General features: G+C 29.2%; 2 protein-coding genes across 5 annotated transcripts in view; one reads left to right on the top strand and one right to left on the bottom strand.

The window, feature by feature from the left end:
* The window catches only part of LOC107438772 (POU domain, class 2, transcription factor 3), a 545,522-nt gene that overhangs the window by 221,718 nt on the left and 301,184 nt on the right, over positions 1-22,620 (top strand). The window lies entirely within an intron of this gene.
* On the bottom strand, positions 11,856-18,046 carry LOC139425571 (Radial spoke head protein 1). The gene is made up of 4 exons (XM_071180854.1): positions 17,951-18,046; positions 16,132-16,309; positions 13,513-13,739; positions 11,856-12,221 (listed from the first exon to the last, which is right to left on the bottom strand). The coding sequence occupies exons 1-4, from the start codon at positions 17,981-17,983 to the stop codon at positions 11,856-11,858; spliced, it is 804 nt and encodes a 267-aa protein (XP_071036955.1). The 5' UTR covers positions 17,984-18,046.

The raw sequence follows: 22,620 nt of genomic DNA, 5'->3' as shown, positions 1-22,620 counted from the left end.
AGTGTTTCTACGATAATGCTGGGTATTATTTTTTCTGTTGCACTTAATACTAAAGGTATAATATAAATACATTTCATAAACTTATAATTGGAATCACGTTTTTAGTACTTTCTTTCAATTAGTAGTAGAACCTCTAAATATTTTTTTTATTTTTTATTTTCTTCCCTCTATGATTAATTTCTGAACTCTGTAATTAATTTCTTAGTTCTTTGATTAATTTCTTACCTCTATGATTTATTTCTGAATTTTATAAGTAGTTTTTGAACTCTTAATAACTTCTGAACTCTATGAGTTCAGAAGTTAGTTAGCTAGTTTTAGTTTTCTTTTGATGTTAGGATAAAAAGAGTTGAAGTCAGGATTCTGTTTATCTGGACAAGGGAAACGGACCTTTTATGATGCAAACGATTTAAGTATAAATTTTTGTTTTGTTTATATTGTTCTTTTTTAATTGGGTATAATATAAAAAAAACACAACTACTTCCACTTAGTAGGAATAACATTTACCATGACGCAATGCTAAATTCTATGCCACTATCCACATAAATCAATTATTAATCAAAAATCGAATATCAATTACTTTTCTTTATAATGCAATAAAATCTGGCGAGCAGCTATTTAAACGATCAAACACTTCGTTTGTTTACTTGTGGCTTGAAGTTAGGCTCGCAGAAAATGCCGTTCATGGGTTAAATTTAGTAGGAATAACACAACCTGTGACGTAGGCTATAATATACCCAATTCAACACATTTTTTAAGTCAATTGGTTGATTGATTAGAACTACTAAGGAGCATATTTTAAAACTCTTAGATCTTTTGCACTTTCATTTAAAAGTATTTTCAAACTATTGATGCGTGATAACTAATAAAACGGTAATTACATTGTTTACTTTTTATTTAACGCCTTTTGCTTAGATAAATTTGTTTTTATTAATATTGTATTATAACCAACAAATTATTTAAATAGGATTACTATATAACAAGTTTTAAAATTTTTAATCGTTTGCATTTGTAAAAATTTTTTTATCTAAAGATCTTTAATCGTTTGCTATTTCAATCAAATTATTTCGCAAATCTCAATCGTTAGCAATTTCAATCAAACTATCTTTGATTTTTTGCTATTTTTTTTCCTTCCAATTTGTGCGATTCAAAAGAAATTTTTCACTGTATTGAAATAACATTCCATATTTCATATTGTGAGCGATGAGAGGAAGAAAAAAAAAATGAGAGTGAATAGAAAGTTAGTGAAAGTGTCGCTATGAACTTTTCAAGTCGTACCCTATTTGAATACAATACAACTGTCGAGAAGCATGATGCATCGTGTAGGATTGCGCAAACGCCTCTGAGCGATCCGTCACTCACGCCCTCTCTACTTTTCCAAACTTGCTCACCCCCTTTCCTCTCTTTCTCTCCTGGTTCTCCTTAACCTCCTGATTAACAGGTGGCAGCACCGTATCACAAAACGCGCTCTCTATCCATGGGAGAGAGAACCACATTTTGAAAGTATATCAGATTATCACGATTTATTTATTATTTATAAATAATTTCCATACCATCATTCGTTGTATTAATTTTTACTTCCCACATTTATAATGTTTTTGCGTTTAAATAAATAAACACTTCTAAGCTTAATTAATTAATTTTTAAAAAAACTTTTTATTGGTTTATATATTTTTTTGATTTTATTATTTTTCTTTTTAATGTATATTGTTATTAAGGTGCACTTCAGTAATTAATAAAAATATGGGGAGCTATTTCTTTAAAAGGGCATGTTTTGGTTTATTATTTGTTAAGCACTCTAAAAATGTCTACCAATATTCAACAATGCATTTAATACAGTTAATATTTCAATTTTTTAATGTAGTTGAAAAAATTGTAAGTTAAAATTATAATTATTATTTTAAATTTATGAATCAAAATATAAATCAGTTTCTTCAATTTTATAAATCGAAAATTATAGTACAATGATTTTATAATTTGTATTGTCAATTATATTTATATATTTTTTTAGATAATTATGAGTCTAAACTGAAACAAAATGATCATAAAAATTCGTTTATAAATTAAGTATTGCTTGCACATATGGAATACTTGTTGGAAACACGATTTAAATAATTTTAAAATTTTTTAGATCTAAACGGTTGTGAAATTATTAGAATTTTTCTGAATCTGATGTTTAACAAATCAATTTAAAAAGAAATTTTCAAGTTGAAGATAAAATTTTAACTTTGGTTCCAATAGGATGTTATAAGGAGCATTAATGTCACTTAAATCAAATGTTTCAAATTAAGGGATGTTTCGATTTAAAGAGAGTCATATATTAGTTCCAAATTTCTTCAACCATACATATTTGTGCCATATTTGCAATCAATGTCTGTATTTAATTAGCAATCTAAACATGCACCTATGACTATCCATATAACTATCGATATCCATATTCGATATAACTATTCATATAACTCTTTATACACAATATTCCATTTAACTATTCATATAACTCTCCATATCCATATTCTATATAACTATCCATATAACTCTTCATATCCATATTCTATAAAACTCCCCATATCTATATTCCTTTCATATAACTTTACATATCCACATTCTATATAACTATTTAACTCTCCATGTTCCATTTAACTATCAGTATATTCTCCACATCCATATTTCATACAACTATTCATATAATTCTCCATATAATTACGCTATATAACTGTCCTATGTAACTCCATTCTATTTACAGAGAGTCTGTTTTATTAGTTTCAAAGTTTTTAAACAATGCTTATTTGTCTTACATTTGCTATAACTTTCTAAATGCTCGTTTATAATTAGATTTATAAACAAGCATTTGGGATTATTCTTTTCCACATTCCATATAACTATACATGTTTCATATAACTGTTCTATCTAATTGAAAATTCTATAAAAATTATTTATGGATATATTAGATATATGAATAGTTCATATTAATATTTTTTTTATTTATTTAGTAAGTTGCTTTTTTGGTTTCTTTCACAAATTAATGACTTTTTTGTTTTTGTTTTTTTTCGTAACAGAAAAATACCGATTTACAAAATTTTTTCCACCCTGCAATTTCTGTTTGTTTTATATTAAACACATTATCTGACTCTTTTTTTTTTTTCAATGTTTATGAAACTTAACATTTATTTGACTATCTTACGTCGATTTAAAGCTTTTATTTTATTTGAATAATATTTACGTTTTTTTATTTTCATTTATGATAGCATTATCAATGAGAGGGTAAGATAATTTTCAGAACTCCTACCATTATCTTAGGGTTAAATTTTTTATCATTACTACGAGAACTAAAACAAACAAAAGATGGGAATTAAAAGCTATGCGTAGTATTTGCAAGTGTTTGGAAAAATATTTACACATTTTAAGATAATTTAATAGAGTCGTAAAAAAAAAAAAAAAAGTTTTATTTTGCATTTAAAGATTGTATTTGGATACTTAGTAATCTAGTTTTTTTTCCTTTTAGTGTACTGAATGAAAACAATTTTATCGTTTTCTTCGTTACGAAAATAAAAAATTCTATTTTGTGCATTTGTGCGTCAATTGCTATCTTGAATCCCACTCTTGCGTCATTAGTTCCGTATACAATATCAAAAAAATATCAACAATACCATCTGTAGTTTCAGAATTATTTTTAGAAGCTGTATTTTTTTTTTTACACGTGGTAACTAGGTTACTCTATGTATCTGTAATTAAAGGGGAACAACACAGTTGAAACTTGTAAAAAAGAAGGATTTTTTTAATCAATTTTGCAATGATTGAGATTAATTTAACTTAATGCATTTTTTTACCTTATTGTTCATATTTTAATCTTTACTAGGAGGCTCCGCCCCCTGCTCTCTAACGCTCGCCAACTCCCGAGAATTGCTACGTAATCCTATGTGGTTCACGCCGTGAACCATGGCTCGCTGCGCTCGCTCGCTAATGAACACAATGTTCTAGCACAAAGACATAGTAAATTATCATCAAAGACATAGTATTTCATCATCAAAGACATAGTATTGTACTTATGTAGAAGAATGTTGATGCGTTAGCTGAGTAGCACAGTATTGAGTGAAAGTGTTAACTCACATAAAGAAACTTGAAGATTTAAACATTTCTTTATTTCATACAGTACCATCTCGATACAGCGTACAACTGAAGATATTTAAACATAAATATATCTTAACAAAAATGTTGGTACGTCACCGGAAACAACAACACAGTGACGTGACATAGTGAAGAGACAAGACAAGAAGCAAGACTGATTCCATGCTTACAACAAAGCATGCATTATATACAGATTCCATAATTATATGCACGGATGACGTCACTTACGTTATCTGAAAAGAAAATGTCTGTTGCCACCACACGACCGAAACTTAATTCTGTTAACTTAATGTATTCAGAGGAGTAGCAAACCACTCCAACATGCGGCCCCACGGTCGTGTGATCTATATCAGAGAAAAATATATTATTCACAACTTCTTTAAATTTATTACCCACAAATGGTTTTGTTAGGAAATCTGCTAAGTTATTCTTAGAATGAATAAAAGCTAATTCTACTAGATTTTCTTCAATAAGTTGTCGAATAAATTTATATCGAATATCTATATGTTTTGTCTTAAAGTTTTCACAATTATTTCTAGAGAAATGTATAGCAGCCTGATTATCACAAAACACTTTTGGTNTCTGGTTATTGTTTCCGTTTTTAAAAGCGCTATATGTTGAGCCACCTCATATAGATTTGCCATGTGACATTTTTAGCAGCAATCATTGGTCGATTTTCTAACGTTGCCATTCGGGGAGTTGTAATGAGGCTTCTTTTTTGGTGCCGTGTAAGAGAAATATATATAGAGATTTTATCTTGTTGAAAATGCAACAATTTAAAAAAATCTCGCTTGTATTATATACAATGTCTATAATTTATTTTTTTTTAAATTATCCATAACTTGCTGTACTCATAAGTTGGAAAAAATTTATTTAAATTTGATTCCGTTTTTTTTCCTTTTTTTTTCAATTGCATGAATATAGTTTTCGTTGCACGAATGATTTTCAGGAGTAAAATTTTTCACAAATGGATTCGTTTTTAAAATTTTTTTTTATAAAAAATGATATAAAATAAGTTACATTTTTGTGGTATGCTTAAAACTAAGAAATAAAATATTACTACGTGCAACGAAAACTGTACTTATTGTGTCAAAATTTGAAGTAGATAGGTTAAAAATTGTACTAGTTCAAAATTGTACTCATGGTACGTAGCGTTTTTAAAAAGTGCTTAATGGTGCTTATTTTCGATTTTGTTTTTTAAAAGCCCTTAAAGGTGCTTCTTTCATGGGGTGTTTTTAAAAAGTGTTTAATTTTCCTTCTTTACCGTGTCGATTTTCGCTGCGTATCATACAAAAGCGTGCTTTTCACATTGTTCTATTCAACGTTTTCACAACCATTCAACCACAATCCATTTTGGCTTAAATTCGGCCCGTAGCATTTAAAAGTGCCAATCATTTTACATGTTTGATGAAATAATTGGGAGTAGTCATACGAGTATGCGTCTACTGAGCTGAGTTCGGTGAGATTCTTGCAGTCTCGTGTCCAACTCTGCATTTTGCAAAATATTCTCAATTTCAGGCTTCATTTTCCATCTTCTGAAATCGAACCGAAAAATCTCTCGATCTTTTTATGGTGGCTAATATAATAAAATAAAGAGTTCTCTGTCAGAAACTAGTTATTTTATCATGATCATGTAAAGTTTTAGAAAATAATTTTGCATTTTGTTAATGCATATAGTACTTAAATCTTTTTTTTTGAGTGCTTAAAAAGTACTTTAAAGGTGCTTATTTTTTGTTGAGAGATTTGGCTACGCACCCTGGTACTAGTATTGAAATTGTATCGGTTGAAAATTGTAATACAGCTAGTAAGAAAAACATTGTTTTAAGTAAATTGCGTTTAAGATCTTGTGATCAATAAGTCATGCAAATATAATAAATTTTTTAACTAATGCATTAATATCAAGTTCATGAGATGTTTTTCGCCATTATTTTCAGCAGTCTTAAGTGCTAGTCTAGTCTTTTTTCTTGTTGATCTACCCACATGTAATGCCTCATATGTTTTTAGATTAGCAGCCGAAATTCTGCAGTCTTCTTCATTTTGAGTATATTCATTGGCTGCTGGGCATGCAACATTTATTTCTAATTGTTCAATAACAGTGAATAACTTTTTGAAAAATTTATTAAAAATTATTAACAGCTAAATAAGTTTCAATATTTCAACTACCTATTTTGAAAGTAGGGATGTAACGAATAGTGATTTGGCCGAATCTTCGACCTATATTGCTCTAAAATAATTTGTGATTTCGTTACCCAAAATGTGTTTTAAGTAATTTGCTGAAATTGCTTTTCAATTATTTACCTAATTGCAAATTATTTGCTCTACAATAATTTGAAAGTTCGCTACACAAAATGTGTTTTAAAAAATTTGCTGAAATTGCTTTTCAAATACTTAGCTAATTTAGAAATTATTGTTCAAGAATAATTTGTTACTTCTTTATTCAAAATGTGATTCCAGAAATTTTTTAACATTGCTTTTCAACTATTTACCTAATTGCAAATTATTGCTCAAGAATGATTTGCAGCTTCGTTACCCAGAAAGTGTTTTAAGAAATTTTCTGAAATTACTTTTCAAATATTTATCCAATTATAAATTATTGTTCAAAAATAATTTGTTACTACGTTACTCAAAAAGTATTTTTGAAAATTTGATAATATTGCTTTGTAAATATTTACCTAATTGTAAACTATAAGAATTGGAATGAATTGTTATTAAAAAAGTTTTTTTTTTTGATATACTCAATTTATTCAAAAAATAATAATAATAATACTTTAGCTTTAGCCAAGGTAAGAAAAAGAACATTCCTATTAATAACTATCTTTTGGAATGATTTCCAAATTTTAAGTGTTTGTCTTAGAAGTAAATATGGCAAAAAAACATTTTTTTCTGTGACCTATAGTTTAGAAAATCTTAGCATTCATATTTTGTTAAAGAAATCTACTAAAATTGCTTTTTCCAGTGTTTACCAAATAAAACTATTACTGTTCAATGATTTATTACCGAGAAAGTGCTCTATGCTGGATTTATATAATAGCAATAATATACTATTTATAAGAAGAAAATAAACAATAAAAAAGTAAATTCATGAACAATGAAGTTTTGGAATGTTTCTCAATTTCTAATTTATGTAAAAAAGAAAAAAAAAATTGAAGTATCTTTTTTATATTTTTGCATTTCTTATCTATTTATGAGAAATATTTGCATTTATATTTTCAGACGCTTAGAATGGTTTAATTCTTAAACAGTGTTCTTAATATTCCAATTTATTTAAAAATAGTTCTTAAGTTATAAAAAGAACGCAATTTTTTTGAGAATGCCAGCTTATAAATGGATGTTTTTTAGAATCCTTTTCAAATTTTAAACTTTAAAGTTTTGTTGTTGAATTAAATAAGGCAAGGTAAGAGTTTTTTTTTTTTTTTTTACATCATTATGAGGTTGCAAATTATTCTGTTCTTAAGTTATAAAATAAATAGAATAGTTTTCGAATTTTAAGTTTTAAAATTTTGTTGTTGAATTAAAAAAGGTAAGGTAAGACTTTTTTTTTACATCATTATGAGGTTGCAAATTATTCTGTTCTTAAGTTATAAAAAGAATAGAATCGTTTTCGAATTTTAAGTTTTGAAATTTTGTTGTTGAATTAAATTAAACAAGCTAAGATTGTTTTTTTGAATTTGAAAATTATTCTACTCCAATAAGATTAGTTGCACAATCATTTTAAATAAATAAAGAGATAAGTGGGTGAAGAGTATGATGCAAAACATTCCATGTTAGGTTTTTTTCCGCAGCATTTCGCGAATAACGCTTGTGATTATCAAAAATCGATAATAATTAGTGGATTATCATAATTTTTTTAATTGCTGAGCTTATTGGTTTTTGAAGTGACATGTTTGTGGATTTCAGTTAATTATCTTTAAGGTTGAGATTGTAGAAAATAAAAATAATATTATGCTTATATTTCTTGTCCGCTAGCTACCAATTAGAGAAATCCAAAAAATCGCTGATACTCTTTGTAGTTTTGATTTTCTAGCATAAGGCAAGTTTTCTAAGGTTATTCGTCGACTGTTAGTTTCCTAATGCACTTGGAACCTTCGTCCATTTCAAAAACATTTGACGATTGTCTCTTATACTTTTGTCCAAATGTAATGGCTGAATGATTTGGCAAAATAAATTTAAGTTGTGTAGCTAGCAAATCTAAAATAATTTCTTAGTTTTTCTCAAATTACTCTCTAACTCTCTCTTTCTCTCTCTTTTTTCAAAAATATTACTTAAAACTTTCTTCCACCAGATTGTGAAATTTAATTGTTAAGTTGCGTTATATTTTATTTTTAAGTACGAAATTGAAGAACTAAATCTCCGCATGAACTAGGAAAATGTTTCTTTTTTGTTTATGTTACTTGTTTCTGATCAAATATAATTTATAAACATTATATATGCTTTTATAAATATTATAATAAAATATTTATAAAAATAAAATTCTGAAACATCCCCCACATTTTATAGCTCCTCGTAGTATAATTTAATTTTTTTCTATAAAATTCACAAATGTACGCTGAATTTTTTATTTATTCGCATTTTAGGATGCAGCGAAATTACAAATCTTGCGAATGAAATGCTTGTTTGTTATTTAAACAGCAGGCACTAACTCTATACTTCCAGCCTTAAAATATCTCTCATCATGCCGTAAGAAAAATTCTCCACTCTCTGAATATTACAAATCCCAGACCACAGCAATAAATCTACTTTAATAAAATATTTATGAAACTCTTCTTAACTTACAAATTCCACCATGCCACCTACTGAATTTGTATGTAACGATGTTGCTCACGGAATATTTGATTGTTTGTAAAAAAGCAAAAATAAAAATTCAAACTGCGCTCTTTTAAGCGCAAGAAACATAATATTTATAGCAAGATTTTTCTGTATGCTTCAGCATCTTCTTATTTTTTTCTTCTCCCTATGTAAGGAGGCCATATACTTATTTCCAGCGTCTTTCAAGAGGTGAGAAAATATTCACGTGGGAATACAAACCGATGTTCTTCATGCCCGCCGATGATAATTCTCTAAAATATTATGCTTTCGTCAGGTTGCAAGTGAAGGTGGTACCCCATTTTTTATACATGTATTCCTCCAGAGCCTTGCATCGCTATGTTTCTTTCTTTTTCCCTTGGCCCATCGCTAAGTCCCGTGTTTTCCCTTGATAGATGACCGTTGGCCGACAACAATAGCCGTATGTAGATGACGACAGATGCAGGTGCGTCCACGGGAATATATCCGCTCGAGCGATCTGAATCTTTCCACTCCCCCCCATCCAGAAGATGTCCCAGTAAAAGGGTGTTGGTTGACGCCGTTTGTTTGTTTTTGCTGAAAACAGGCATCCATTATAGATGAAGTCTATTTCCATTTGCTTGATGTAAATGCATCCATCCTAAAGCATGAATTGATGTATGTATTTATGTATGATATTTCCCATCTGTCTCGGGCAGCGATGTGCTGTATACATTTGCTGACGGTTGTCCGTCTCCCTGTTTTGTTTGTTTCTTTGGGGGCCTCCAGAGGAAAGCGATCCTCCCTTCTCTCAATCCCTTCCTTTTTGGATGGATGTCTTTGGAGGAATGTTTTCTGGGGGTGCACTGGAATTACATGTTTGGCATAAACAACGCCTGAGTGAAAAATTATGCCATCTTTTATCTCTGGTTTTTTCTTGAATGGGAAAAAGTACCATTTACAATTTTTTGTTTAGTTTTGCAAAGACAATTGAATCGATGTAGAATCGATTTGTTCTAACCAAGTGGAATGAATTATTCATGATAGAGAATTTGAATTGTTAGGCTAGTGGCACTTGAAGAAATGTATACTTAAAAGGTTCGTGTTTACCAGCTATGCTTCTTAACGTATTTTTAAACAAAGAATATCAAAATAAACTATATTTAAACTTTTTTTTGTTTTCGTTATTTTTAATTTTCTAAGTAATACTGCCTTACAGTTATTACTGTTTAAGTGTTACTATTGACTCTCTCTGTATCAACATGATGATGTTATGCCAGCTGTTTGAACATTATTGTCTTGCAATTATCATTATCAAATTTTTAGTACTCTCTCTCTCTCTTTGTATTGATTGTCTGATTTAGGCTATTTATTTGTATCGTATTGATTTTCCGATTTTATTTATTTTTTTCCATCTGTACCGTAATGATTGTAGAAAAATCTTATTTGCCGCGATTGATGTTAAAACTGAAAAATTAAGGAATGATATAATTTTTGCTAACAATACATAAGCTAAAGTATATTTAAGATATANTTATAAAATAAAAGAAATGTATCTTTCTTTTGCGATATTTTTATAAAAATATGCATATAGTACAAAATTTAAAACATTATCATTTTAAGTTTAATATAAAAAATAAAAGTTACTTCATTTACGTCATTGCGTCACATGTCTTAATAATGCATAAATTTCCTGAGAACAAAGATAAGATGTGACATTGGCAAGTTAGATATAAAACCTCTTCAGAGACAACCTAATTTTCAAACTGTTGAAATTTTTACTAATTCTTACATAAATATTAATCCTGTTTATCTATTGCATTATGTTTATCATTTACATATTAAAAAAAAACATTTTTTAAATGAAGATTTTCTTCTACTAAACTTTTTGTCATTCCGTCACGGTCATTCCGTCACAGCAAATAGATGTTAATAACTGCTAGCCAACCTGAGGTTAATTTTCAAATTCACATTTTACATTGCTTACACATTATACTAAAAGTATAAAATAGTTCAGAAAAATAATAGCTGCAAAATTCGTAGAAACTACCAGCTCTAAGCGGCATGCCAAAAACTTGGTTGCCAAAATGTCATTCCGTCGCGCAAATAAAAAGTTCGTAAAATTAAAAGTAAAAAAGATAGAAAATCCTGTTGTTTTAGTTTATGAAGCGCATTATGCGAATAATAATGATATGCATGTGAAAAAAATTTTTTTATTTGAAATTAGATACATGGAAACTTCAATTAATTGTTATTTTGCAAGTCAAAATGTCATTCCGTCACAAATGGAATTGCCCAATAATTAATGAAGCTTTTTTCCAAGATTTGAATTAGTAAAGACATTTATGATTAACATTCAATTATTGATTGAATGGAAACTAAATTTTAAAATATTTCAAGCTACAAGGTATACAAATTAATTAATTAGGAAAAAGATAAGTATTTGTTAAAGGAAATTTATTATCATTCGTCAAATATAAGTAATCTTTGATTTTTTCTTTTATATAAATCTACATTTTTATAGTTTTTCGGATTTTTGTATTCCGTTTCTTATGTGTTGAGTATTTTCAGCTTTTTCAAATATGAAAATTATTTTCTGTAAGATTTTTCTTTTAATATTTTTTGTTGTTGATTTCTCGGTATTTATTAAAAGTACAAAATAGAAAATATTATTAAAAAATAATAGATCAAAAAAGACAAGAAAATATTATTAAAAAGTTCAACTTGGACAAAAAGGGCTTAAATAAATTCATTTTTTACAGTTTGATGTTACATATTTTCATGCCATTAAACGTTATTTTCTTGTATTATTTTTGATAGAATTTATACCGTTAGATTTCTTATAAATATGTACTGTAATCTACAATTGTTAGTTAAGAATTTCATTTGATAAGTATCCAATTTCTGTTTATTCATATTTATTATTTTTAATTACCAACAAGAATTTATAAATTCGATTCGTCCCACAGCATCTAATCTTCTGATTTATACCGCTGCAAAGTTTCAGATAAATCGAGGCTGTCAACTTTCTTCACGTTGTAACTCTCCCATTCATCGTCGCTCATATCATCATCAAATTCGTCGTCGGCGGTGCTCATACCTCCAGATTTTTCGAGTGTTGTATCAGACTCTCTCATATTCTCAGATTCGGTTCTCATACTCTCAGATGTTTCGACGATCAACTTTTCAGCTGCATCAGCCGATTCATCAACAGCCGTGTTTTCCGATTTATCGACGCCCTTTGTAATCCACAAGGGAATCTTCTTCTCGCTGTACAACTTAAACTCGCCATTGACTTCTAACCCATTCGGTAATACATATCTTCCTACCCCAACAGGCTATAAAATGAAGTAAATAAATGAATAAAATAACGAATATCGAAATAACGAATAAAATAATCTTGGAAGCTCTTTTGTCAATAAAATAAAGGTAGCCGTAGTTTGAAGGCCCAAACACGAAGTAAAACTTGAAAGCATGCATATATATATATATATATATACACCGAAGAGCCATTACATTATGACCACCCTGCTAATAACATGTAGGACCACTTTTAGCCCTCAAAACTGCTAACACTCGCCGTGGAATTGATTCCACAAGGTGCTGATGGGTAGTCTGAGGTATCTGGTACCAAGCGCTCTCCAACTGGTCCTGCAATTCCCTCACATTGCGAGGGAGTAGCGTGGCAGCGCGAATTTGGTTTTCCAAGTAGAACCATAAATGCTCTATTGGATTAAAGTCAGGTGAATTTGGGGGCCAAGACATGACTTAAAAATCACTGGAATGTTCCTCGAACCAATCCATGACGATTCGACCCTTATGACATGGTGCATTATCCTGTTGGTAAACACCATCCCCCCAATAAGAACTGTTGCCATGAATGGGCGAACCTGGTCTGCAACTATGTTCAAGTAGCTTACAGATGTCAGGGATTGTTCTATGAGGATTATGGGCCCTAATGTAATGGCTCTTCGGTGTGTGTGTATATATATATATGTTCTTTTTTTTTCAATACATATCATTTACCATCAATTGAGATCCCGGCATTCTATCGAACGCCTAGCGTGTTCAGGCAAGTTATGAAGTATGAGAATTCTAATATAATTTTACCTAATCTTTGTACAGAAATGTACTGTAAAGGGATAGAAATTAAGAAAATTTAATCATTGATCGGCGGTAACATTCATACTATATTGCTAAAAAGAATTGTCTGGACATTAAAACGAAAGAATAACTTGATAAAATGTTATTGAATTTTAAAGAAATTTAGCAATTTTAACGAGAGTTTTATTCTTTTTATCGAAATCATTAAACTTCAATAGTAATTTTCAACTTTTACGTATTTTTTGTGAATCCAAACAACTGTAGCTACTTTTCAAAAATTATATCACGAAATTATTTCATAAAACCGTGGCTTTTCTTCGTGAGGCATTTCACGTCGTTTTCTTCATTAACATAGATCGCAGGTGACTAAAAATAGACCAAACTTAACCTTACAGTTCTGATTTACTGTGACCAACTCATAACAGTTATAAAAACAGCATATTACTCGCTAAAAGCGTAATTTTATATGATAAAAAAAGCAACAGCCCTTAATTTCGTAAGAGATGGAACAATCACGATGCCTACCTTTCCATCTGCAAACTCTCCGTAGAATAACACGTTGTTAACTGCCACCTGTGCTGATCCATCCACAGCGCCATCCTTGAAGTTGCCCTTGTAGTAAAAACTATTTTTTTCATCGAAATAGTGACCGAATCCATTTTTTATATCCATTCGCCACATTCCGTCATAGATGTCACCATTAGGATAGATATAACGACCGCGGCCATGTTTTTTATTTTCTCGCCATTCACCTGAACAAGAAAAGAAAAAAAAAGGGAAGAAAAAAAAAGCTCTATTTGGTATTTATTGCTGAATAGTGTAGCAATTTGTTCTGGTTGTAAAAATATAAAGAATTTGTTTTTGGTTGTTGTAATATCTTTATTTGATTAAAACGTTAAGTCGCTGAAATTCTTTGCACGTGTTTTGAAATTCCGTACCTATAATTTGTAATTAAGATCCTTTCCTCGTGAGTGAGATTATGGCTTAAGTAGATTAAATTATGAGCACATTAAAATATTATTTTACATTTATGTGATTAAAACATCTCAAAAAAATTTGTACACGTGTTTTAGAAAAAACGTATTTTAATTTGAGAATAAAATGTTTTACTTTTGATAAGATATTGATCTAAGCTGTTTTAAATGTACTCACATGAAATTTTTTTTTTGGTATATCTTTATTTGATTGACATGTGAGTCCCTAATATTCATTTCATCTGTTTTGAAACTCCGTATTATAATTTTGCAATAATACTACTTTTCCCTTGAGTATGATAATGGCTTACATAAATTAAATTTTAAGAACATTAAAATTATTTAATGAATTTGTTTTTGTAGTTATAATGTCTGTCTTATTGATATTCCATTTATGAAATCCCTTACTATAATTTATAATTTAGATACTTTTTCCACGACTTAGATAATGGTTTTAAATAAATTAAGTTATACGCATACATTAAGATATTTTTATACCGTTATTTGATTAAAACTAAGTCTTTAAAAATATTTGCACTCGTTATGAAATTGCGTATTTTAATTAGAAAATAAATTGTTTTCTTTTTATTAGATATTGATTTAAATAGATTAAAATATATATAAAATAAAATGTTGCTGTTTTATGTTTATTTGATTGACATATGAGCCTCCAAACTTTTTTGCTTTAAAAAAGTTTGACTTAAAAAGTTAAAACTTTTTAGTGTTTTAAAATTCCGTTTCATATGTTAGACATAAACTGTTTATTTTTGTAAGTTTGTTAATTCTTACAAGATATAATAAACAAATAGCTTAAGATTAATTTTTTTTGAAGCCAGTTTTTATGTGTTACATTTATAAGATGATAATTTCTTGTAAAGTAGTATGAAATTAAGCAGTATCTCGTAAGAATTCAAGGCGTAGATGTGTAATTAAATTTGTTGCAACATTTTATTTTATTGTTTCATTTTCACAAACTTACTTGATTATATTAATCAAGACCAAATAAGTCTTTTCATGTGTTTATTAAACGAGCATACATTCTAGGGTGAACTATGAAATGTAAAACTATGTAATGTTTGAAAATAGTTCATTTTCTCTTTTAAACTGAAATGAAATAGTTTTTTTTTTGAGGGGGAGGGGTATTGCTTCGTTAAAAAAAAAAGGAAAAAGAAGAAAGCAATATCTTTAAAGCCGAAATTAATATTTTTAACTCTTATTAACTTAAATACAAGTAACATAATATAAAACTAACTAAGCTCTTTTCAACAGTTACTCAAATACAATTCTGGGTGCATATTTTAAGTTAAAAAAGGAAAGACAAGAAACGAAAAGTGCGCACATTTTTGTTCTATTAGCTTAAGAAACTCGAATACGAGTTGCATTAAATAAATACATATTAGCAAGATCAATTTAAGCTTTACGTACCCGTTTTTTTAATTTTTATTTTTCTATTATTTTTAGTTGGGGAGTTAAATATGAATTTTTCTTATAAAAATAGACAATATACTAAAATCTGTAAGGAAATAGTGTTGTTTTTCCTTCAATTTTTGCATATTAAGACACCAGTTGTGTCGTACAAATATGAGCGAACTCTATTTTGCTGTTACGGCGCGGTACTCTGCATTACTGTTTTATTTATTTATTTTTATTTTTTTAAATTTTATTTATTTATTTAATAGGATTAAATATTAGTCGCAGTTCGTGGGTTCGAACCCCGCCGGCCGAAGACTCCCCGTGAAGTTAATGGTGACTGATGCACGTTGAATCTGTCGAATCGCAAAGTCCTCCATGTTCCCATTACAAATCAATATCTCAGGGGGTACTGGATTGGAGATCGATCGTTCTCTGATCCAGGTCAAAAATTACAATCTGTGAATGAATGAATGGATATGTGAATGGATTCGCGCTGTGACGTGTGTGTGGCTGAAGACGAATTCTTGGCCATAGATGGCGCCACTGAAAAACAAGAAACGCAGCCTCTGCCTTAAATTTGCTTGGTTTCACCTAGCAGGCTTACTAATGTGGCAAGTAGCATTTGAAACAACGACAACAAATATCAGTCGCTTTGAACGGAGATTAGCATTATCTTTTAAAATTAGCTTTAAAGCTAGCTATATTATCATTGTTAATTATTTTTCTTTAAAATTTTTTAAAGAAACAATGTTCTTACCTTCGTAGTGACTGCCATCTGGGTAGATAAATGTTCCTTCTCCATGCTTTATACCTTTTTCCCAGTTCCCTATATAGCGTGCACCTGATGAGAAAATATAAGTTCCATATCCATGCCGTAGACCCCTTAATCTAGCACCATCATAAAAACCTTCCTCTTCAATGTCCGTTTCGTTTTCCTATGACGAATTCATTTTTAAAAACATTTCTTTAAAAAAGTATTAATAACTAGCTGATATTCCTCAACCCTCGAAGATTTCTATGCTATCTTATACAGTAGTTTGTTTTACGTATCATACTTGCTTCTTCAACCCAACCCATTATTAAAGTTCTTCTAAGTTAAACCCTTTTGAAATGTGTTCTAGCGTGAAATTTTAAAAATTTACAGGGTGCGTAGCGTTTTTAAAAAGTGCTGAAAGGTGCTTATTTTCGTTTTTTAAAAGCCCTTAAAGGTGCTTTTTTCATTGGGTGTTTTGAAAAAGTGCTTCATTTTCCCTTTTTCAAAATGAGATTTTTCCTTTGCCATGTTGATTATCGCTACGAATTATGCAAAAAGACACAATTCACATTGTTTTATTCAACGTTTTCACAATTAATTCAATCCCAATCTATTTTGGCGTATTGTCAGTCCCGTAGCGTATGAAAACGCCATTCGTTTTACATGATTCAAAATTTCACGATTTTTGACAATTGTCAAAAACAATACCGAAAGTTTTTTTTTGGGCCCCCCCCCCCAAAAAAAAAACAAACTTGACGGTTAAAACAAGATAAAACCGTCAGTTGTCAGAAACTTTCCAACCCTGCTTAATTATGAAATTTTTTGAAGTGCTTAAAAATATTTTTTGAGTGATTGAAAAGTGCTTAAAATGTGCTTATTTTTTGTTGAATAATTTGGCTACGCACTCTGAATTTAAATTAATTATTAAATACTTAGAAACTAATTCTTTTTTTAAAAAGTTAAAATTTTTAATCAATTATTGGTTATAGAATTAAAAATTGAAGTAAATGACCTGCAATAGAAAAACTTGCACTAACAAAATAATTATCATGCTTTTAAAAAGCAACATGTGTATTGTCTCTACTCATTTTTCAATGTTACGCTTTTTATAACTGTCATCAACGCTTACTTGTGCTCTTCGAGAACACTTTTTTTTAATTATACTTAAAAAGCGTAACGACATGAATACTATTTTTCAGTATTTATATATGTATTATATTATGTATTAATAATATCCTGGATCAAGTATTGGGAGAAATGTGCCTTCGTTTAGGACTTTTTGATGGAACTAACCGGCATTTGCGTTACATGGAGCGGAAAACCACGAGAACCTCCCACCGTTAGCCTGATGGCAAGGGGACTCTAACCCATGTTCCGTCTACCATTGAAGATATTTCAAGTCCGCACTGCGGTCGGTGCAAGCCGGATACGGAATTCGTATCGACCAGCTATTGCCGGGATTCGAACCCGGATCACCTCGTTGGAAGGCGAACCCTCTATCCTCTGTGCCATCGCGACTCTCATAAATCTATTTATACGAATGAAAAATTGCATGATTTAAACGTTTTTAAATTTATACAATAATTTTCTCAGCATTTCTTGAGAAATTTAATAAAGTGCCTAAATCTGAAATCGTCTCTTCTATTATTGTAAGGTTAGTGTATGTTTTTAAATAAAAAGGTTAGTGCATGGGGATAACAATGATCGATTTAAAAAATTTTTGTTAGAATAACACTCTTATGCATTGGAAAGTTTATTTTATCATCAATATAGCAATAAGTAAATTCCTAGTCACAAATTATTCTTTAAAATATGAACTTACTTCTGAATCTGACCATATCTCTGAGTCTGACATTTTTAACTACTACAACCGGACTTTTCTAAAAAATTCTGACACGAAATTTTTTTTTCTAAATCTAAGCTATCTAATCATTAATAACAATTTCATTATAAATAAATGTTTTTTTAAAATTTTGCTGCATTTATTTTTATAATTAGATTTTAATTGTTTATTCAACAATACGTTTAAATAATAAAAGTTATTCTTTTCTTTTTTCAACAATGCTATATATATATATATATATATATTCCTCATTTATTATATATATATAAATTCCTCATTTGCCCCAAATATTCCTTTATCTCTCCTCTTATCCAAAATAGATTTTAGTTAAAACTAACTATTTAAATATTTTTTTATTTGCCAAGTACTAACTTAAATATTCTTTCATTCACTTTGTTTAGTTGTTTATTTCTGTTCCAAAACAAATGCAAGATTTGGAGTTAAAACCAACTACTTCGACGCTTACTTTAATTACGAAATATTAACTTAAATTATCCTCTCATTCGCTCCAAATATTCTGTTATCTCTGCTCTTATTCGAATGTATATAGATTCTAGTGAAAACCAACAACTTCGACATTTCTAACTTTAATATTTTTCATTCACTTTGATTATTTGTTTGTTTCTACTCGAATCTCAATTCATAGATTTGAAGTTAAAGCCAACATCTTCACCATTTCTGACTTTAATATTTTTCATTCACTTTGATTATTTGTTTGTTTCTACTCTTATCTCAATTCATAGATTTGAAGTTAAAGCCAACATCTTCGACATTTCTAACTTTAATATTTTTCATTCATTTTGATTATTTGTTTGTTTCTACTCGAATCTCAATTCATAGATTTGAAGTTAAAGCCAACATCTTCGCCACTTCTGACTTTAATATTTTTCATTCACTTTGATTATTTGTTTGTTTCTACTCGAATCTCAATTCATAGATTTGAAGTTAAAGCCAACATCTTCGCCATTTCTGACTTTAATATTTTTCATTCACTTTGATTATTTGTTTGTTTCTACTCGAATCTCAATTCATAGATTTGAAGTTAAAGCCAACATCTTCGCCATTTCTGACTTTAATATTTTTCATTCACTTTGATTATTTGTTTGTTTCTACTCGAATCTCAATTCATAGATTTGAAGTTAAAGCCAACATCTTCGCCATTTCTGACTTTAATATTTTTCATTCACTTTGATTATTTGTTTGTTTCTACTCGAATCTCAATTCATAGATTTGAAGTTAAAGCCAACATCTTCGCCATTTCTGACTTTAANTTGAGTTAAAACCATCAACTTCTATATATATACAATACGACAATTTTGACATTTTTTTTACAGAGTACTAACTTTAATATTCGTTCATTCATTTTGATTGTTTGTTTGATTCTGTTCGAATCAGAATCCATAGATTTGGAGTTAAAGCCAATAGCTTCGACATTTACTTTATAAATTTAATTATTCCCTCATTTGCCCCAAATATTCCTTTATCTCTCCTCTTATCCAAGATAGATTTTAGTTAAAACTAATTATTTAAATATTTTTTAATTTGCTAAGTATTAACTTAAATATTCTTTCATTCACTTTGTTTAGTTGTTTATTTCTGTTCGAATCCTAATGCAAGATTTGGAGTTAAAACCAACTACTTCGACGTTTACTTTAATTACGAAGTATTAACTTAAATTATCCTCTCATTCGCTCCAAATATTCTTTTACCTCAGCTCTTATCCGAATGTATATAGATTCTAGTGAAAACCAACAACTTCGACATTTCTAACTTTAATATTTTTCATTCACTTTGATTATTTGTTTGTTTCTACTCGAATCTCAATTCATAGATTTGGAGTTAAGACCAACATCTTCGACATTTCTAACTTTAATATTTTTCATTCACTTTGACTATTTGTTTGTTTCTACTCGAATCCCAATTCATAGATTTGGATTTAAAACCAACAACTTCGATATTTCTAACTTTAATATTTTTCATTCTCTTTGATTATTTCTTTGTTTTTACTCGAATCCCAATTCATAGATTTGGATTTAAAACCAACAACTTCGACATTTCTAACGTTAATATTTTTCATTCTCTTTGATTATTTGTTTGTTTCTACTCGAATCCCAATTCATAGATTTGGAGTTAAAACCAACATCTTCGACATTTATTTTATTTACGAAATACTTATTTTAATATTCGTTCTTTCACTTTAATTATTCATTTTATTCTTTTTGTATCCCAAAGCATAGATTTGGAATTCGAACCAACAACTCCCACATTTCATTTAGTAACGAAGTACTGACTTCGTTACTAATACGATTATTCTCGCATTCGCTTCAAATATTCTTTTATCTCTACTCTTTTCCAAATATATATTGATTTTAAATAAAACCAAATACTTCGACATTTACTTTATCTATAAAATACTAACCTTTATATTCTTTAATTCAATTTGATTATTCATTTAAATATAACTATAACCCCAATGAATATAGAGTTAGAACTAAAATCTACAACGTTGACATTTACTTTATTTACTAATTACCAACTTTAAGAAACTTTTATTCATTTTCATACTCATTTAACTTTACTATAACTTCAATGTATATAGAATTGAATTAAAAGCAATATCTTCGGCATGCACTTTAATCACGGAATATTAATATTCTTTCATTCACTTTGATTATTTATTTAAATTTACAAAAATGTAAGTGCATATAGAATTGAGTTAAAACCAATTACTTCGATATACTTTTTATTTACGAACTAGGAGTATTATTTTATTCTCTTTGATTATTCATTAAAATTTACGAAAACTTTAGTGGATGTAGAATTCAGTCATTAAGACGTACACTTTAGGAATCAGGAATATTTTTTCATTCTCTTTGATTATTCATTTAAATCTACAAAAACTTTATAGTGGATATAGAATTCAGTCATTAAGACATACACTTTAGGAATATTCTTTCATTCACTTTGATTATTCAATTAAGTCTACAAAAACTTTAGTGGATATAGAATTCAGTCACTAAGACATACACTTTAGGAATCAGGAATATTTTTTCATTCACTTTGATTATTCATTTAAATCTACAAAAACTTTAGTAAATATATAGAATTGAGTTAAAACCATCAACTTCGACATGCACACTGTTAGAAATTTCTCAATAAAAATGGTTAAGTAGCTATTTAATTGTTATTTTTTATATTCCACCAAAACAGGCAAATAACCGTAAAAAAGGTGTTATTCGAACTGTTAAGTGTGAGAAAAAGTTAATTCATTGTTTTTTCCTTTTACGGTTAAACAACCAGAATTTTATCCTCGCCAAGTAGACCCACCTTTTGAGCCATTTTGTTCCGTGCAACTGGGTATATAGTGTAGCTAAAAGAGTTCATTGGTCAATCTCATAACCTGCGGAACAGAGGTTCTAATCCCAGCTTTGATACCACAATATTTCCTCCGTCCCTTTACTACACGAAGAGTTACCAGTGTCCGGCACGCTTCAATCGGTGATGCTGAATTATTAGAACACGAAATTACCATTCATGCGAAAAGGCGCAGCATCAACAGTGTTCCAATGTCCGTTTAAGTTTAAATCTTATGGTTTAGAAACAATGCTTCTTGTAAATGCTTACAAAACCGTATAATTTTGTATTCAGAATTTTTTAACCTTACCAGCTGTAAACGCTTGCAAAACCGTAAAGATAAAAATTGTACCTAACCATAAACTTTATGGTCAATCGGATAAACAGTCAGCTGATGGTTATTTTACCTTATTTTCATAATGAAAATTCTAACATTTATCGCACTTTAATTATGAAGAAGGAATATTCTTTCATTCTCTTTGATTATTCATTTAACTCTACTTTAACCCCCTATGGACATAGAAATGAGTTAAAATCAACAACTTCGACATTTACTTTCTTTACAAAGTATTAACTTTAATATTCTCACATCACACCCGAGGGCCCGTTTGATTGTTTATTTATGGCTCTAACTTCCTCGATGCAACCAAGCACGAAACCTCAAATGGCTTTATTTGCAAGAGCCCAAGCTTTTACTTCTTCGCACCCCTTTTTTTTCTCCTCTGCAACATCGTTCTACACCTTGTTGATTTGAATATGAAAATGACGATCGTTTCAGCATGCTGCTCACGCGATCCCGATCACGCAATTCCAGAAAATAATCATTTACTCCTCATTCACATTGTTGCCAAGAAAATAAAAATTGTGATAATCAGGAGGAACAGGAAGGGAGAGGGCATGTCGTGCTCGCGTAATTTGCATGGAACGCCATTGTTCTCTTTAGAATTTATTATTCATGAATACAGTACTTGTTACATTATGTTTATTTTTTTTTGTACCTCCGTTTTTTGTCTGTTTATCTGAAGTATCGTCGAGTCACTTTTTCTAACCTTTCTCCCTTGCGTCGAATATTAATTTAAGCATGCATTGATATTAATGGTATTATGTAATAGCGAAATTTTTTTTGTCATTACTACTGATATCATAAAATATATGTATATAAATGTTACTCTTTTAAAATTATTTATCTCTTAAAAAGGAAGTTATTCTTTTTTTTTTCCTCAATACATATCATTTATGTGAAATTATTATTATCATTCTTTGCGTTCTCGCTCACTATTTTTTTTTTTTTTTTA

This window comes from Parasteatoda tepidariorum, chromosome 5 (assembly GCF_043381705.1).
Source record: "Parasteatoda tepidariorum isolate YZ-2023 chromosome 5, CAS_Ptep_4.0, whole genome shotgun sequence".
In the NCBI taxonomy this organism is placed as follows: Eukaryota; Metazoa; Arthropoda; class Arachnida; order Araneae; family Theridiidae; genus Parasteatoda; species Parasteatoda tepidariorum.
The sequence above is the reverse complement of the archived record's forward strand: the minus strand, read 5'-3'. Positions and strand labels throughout refer to the sequence as shown.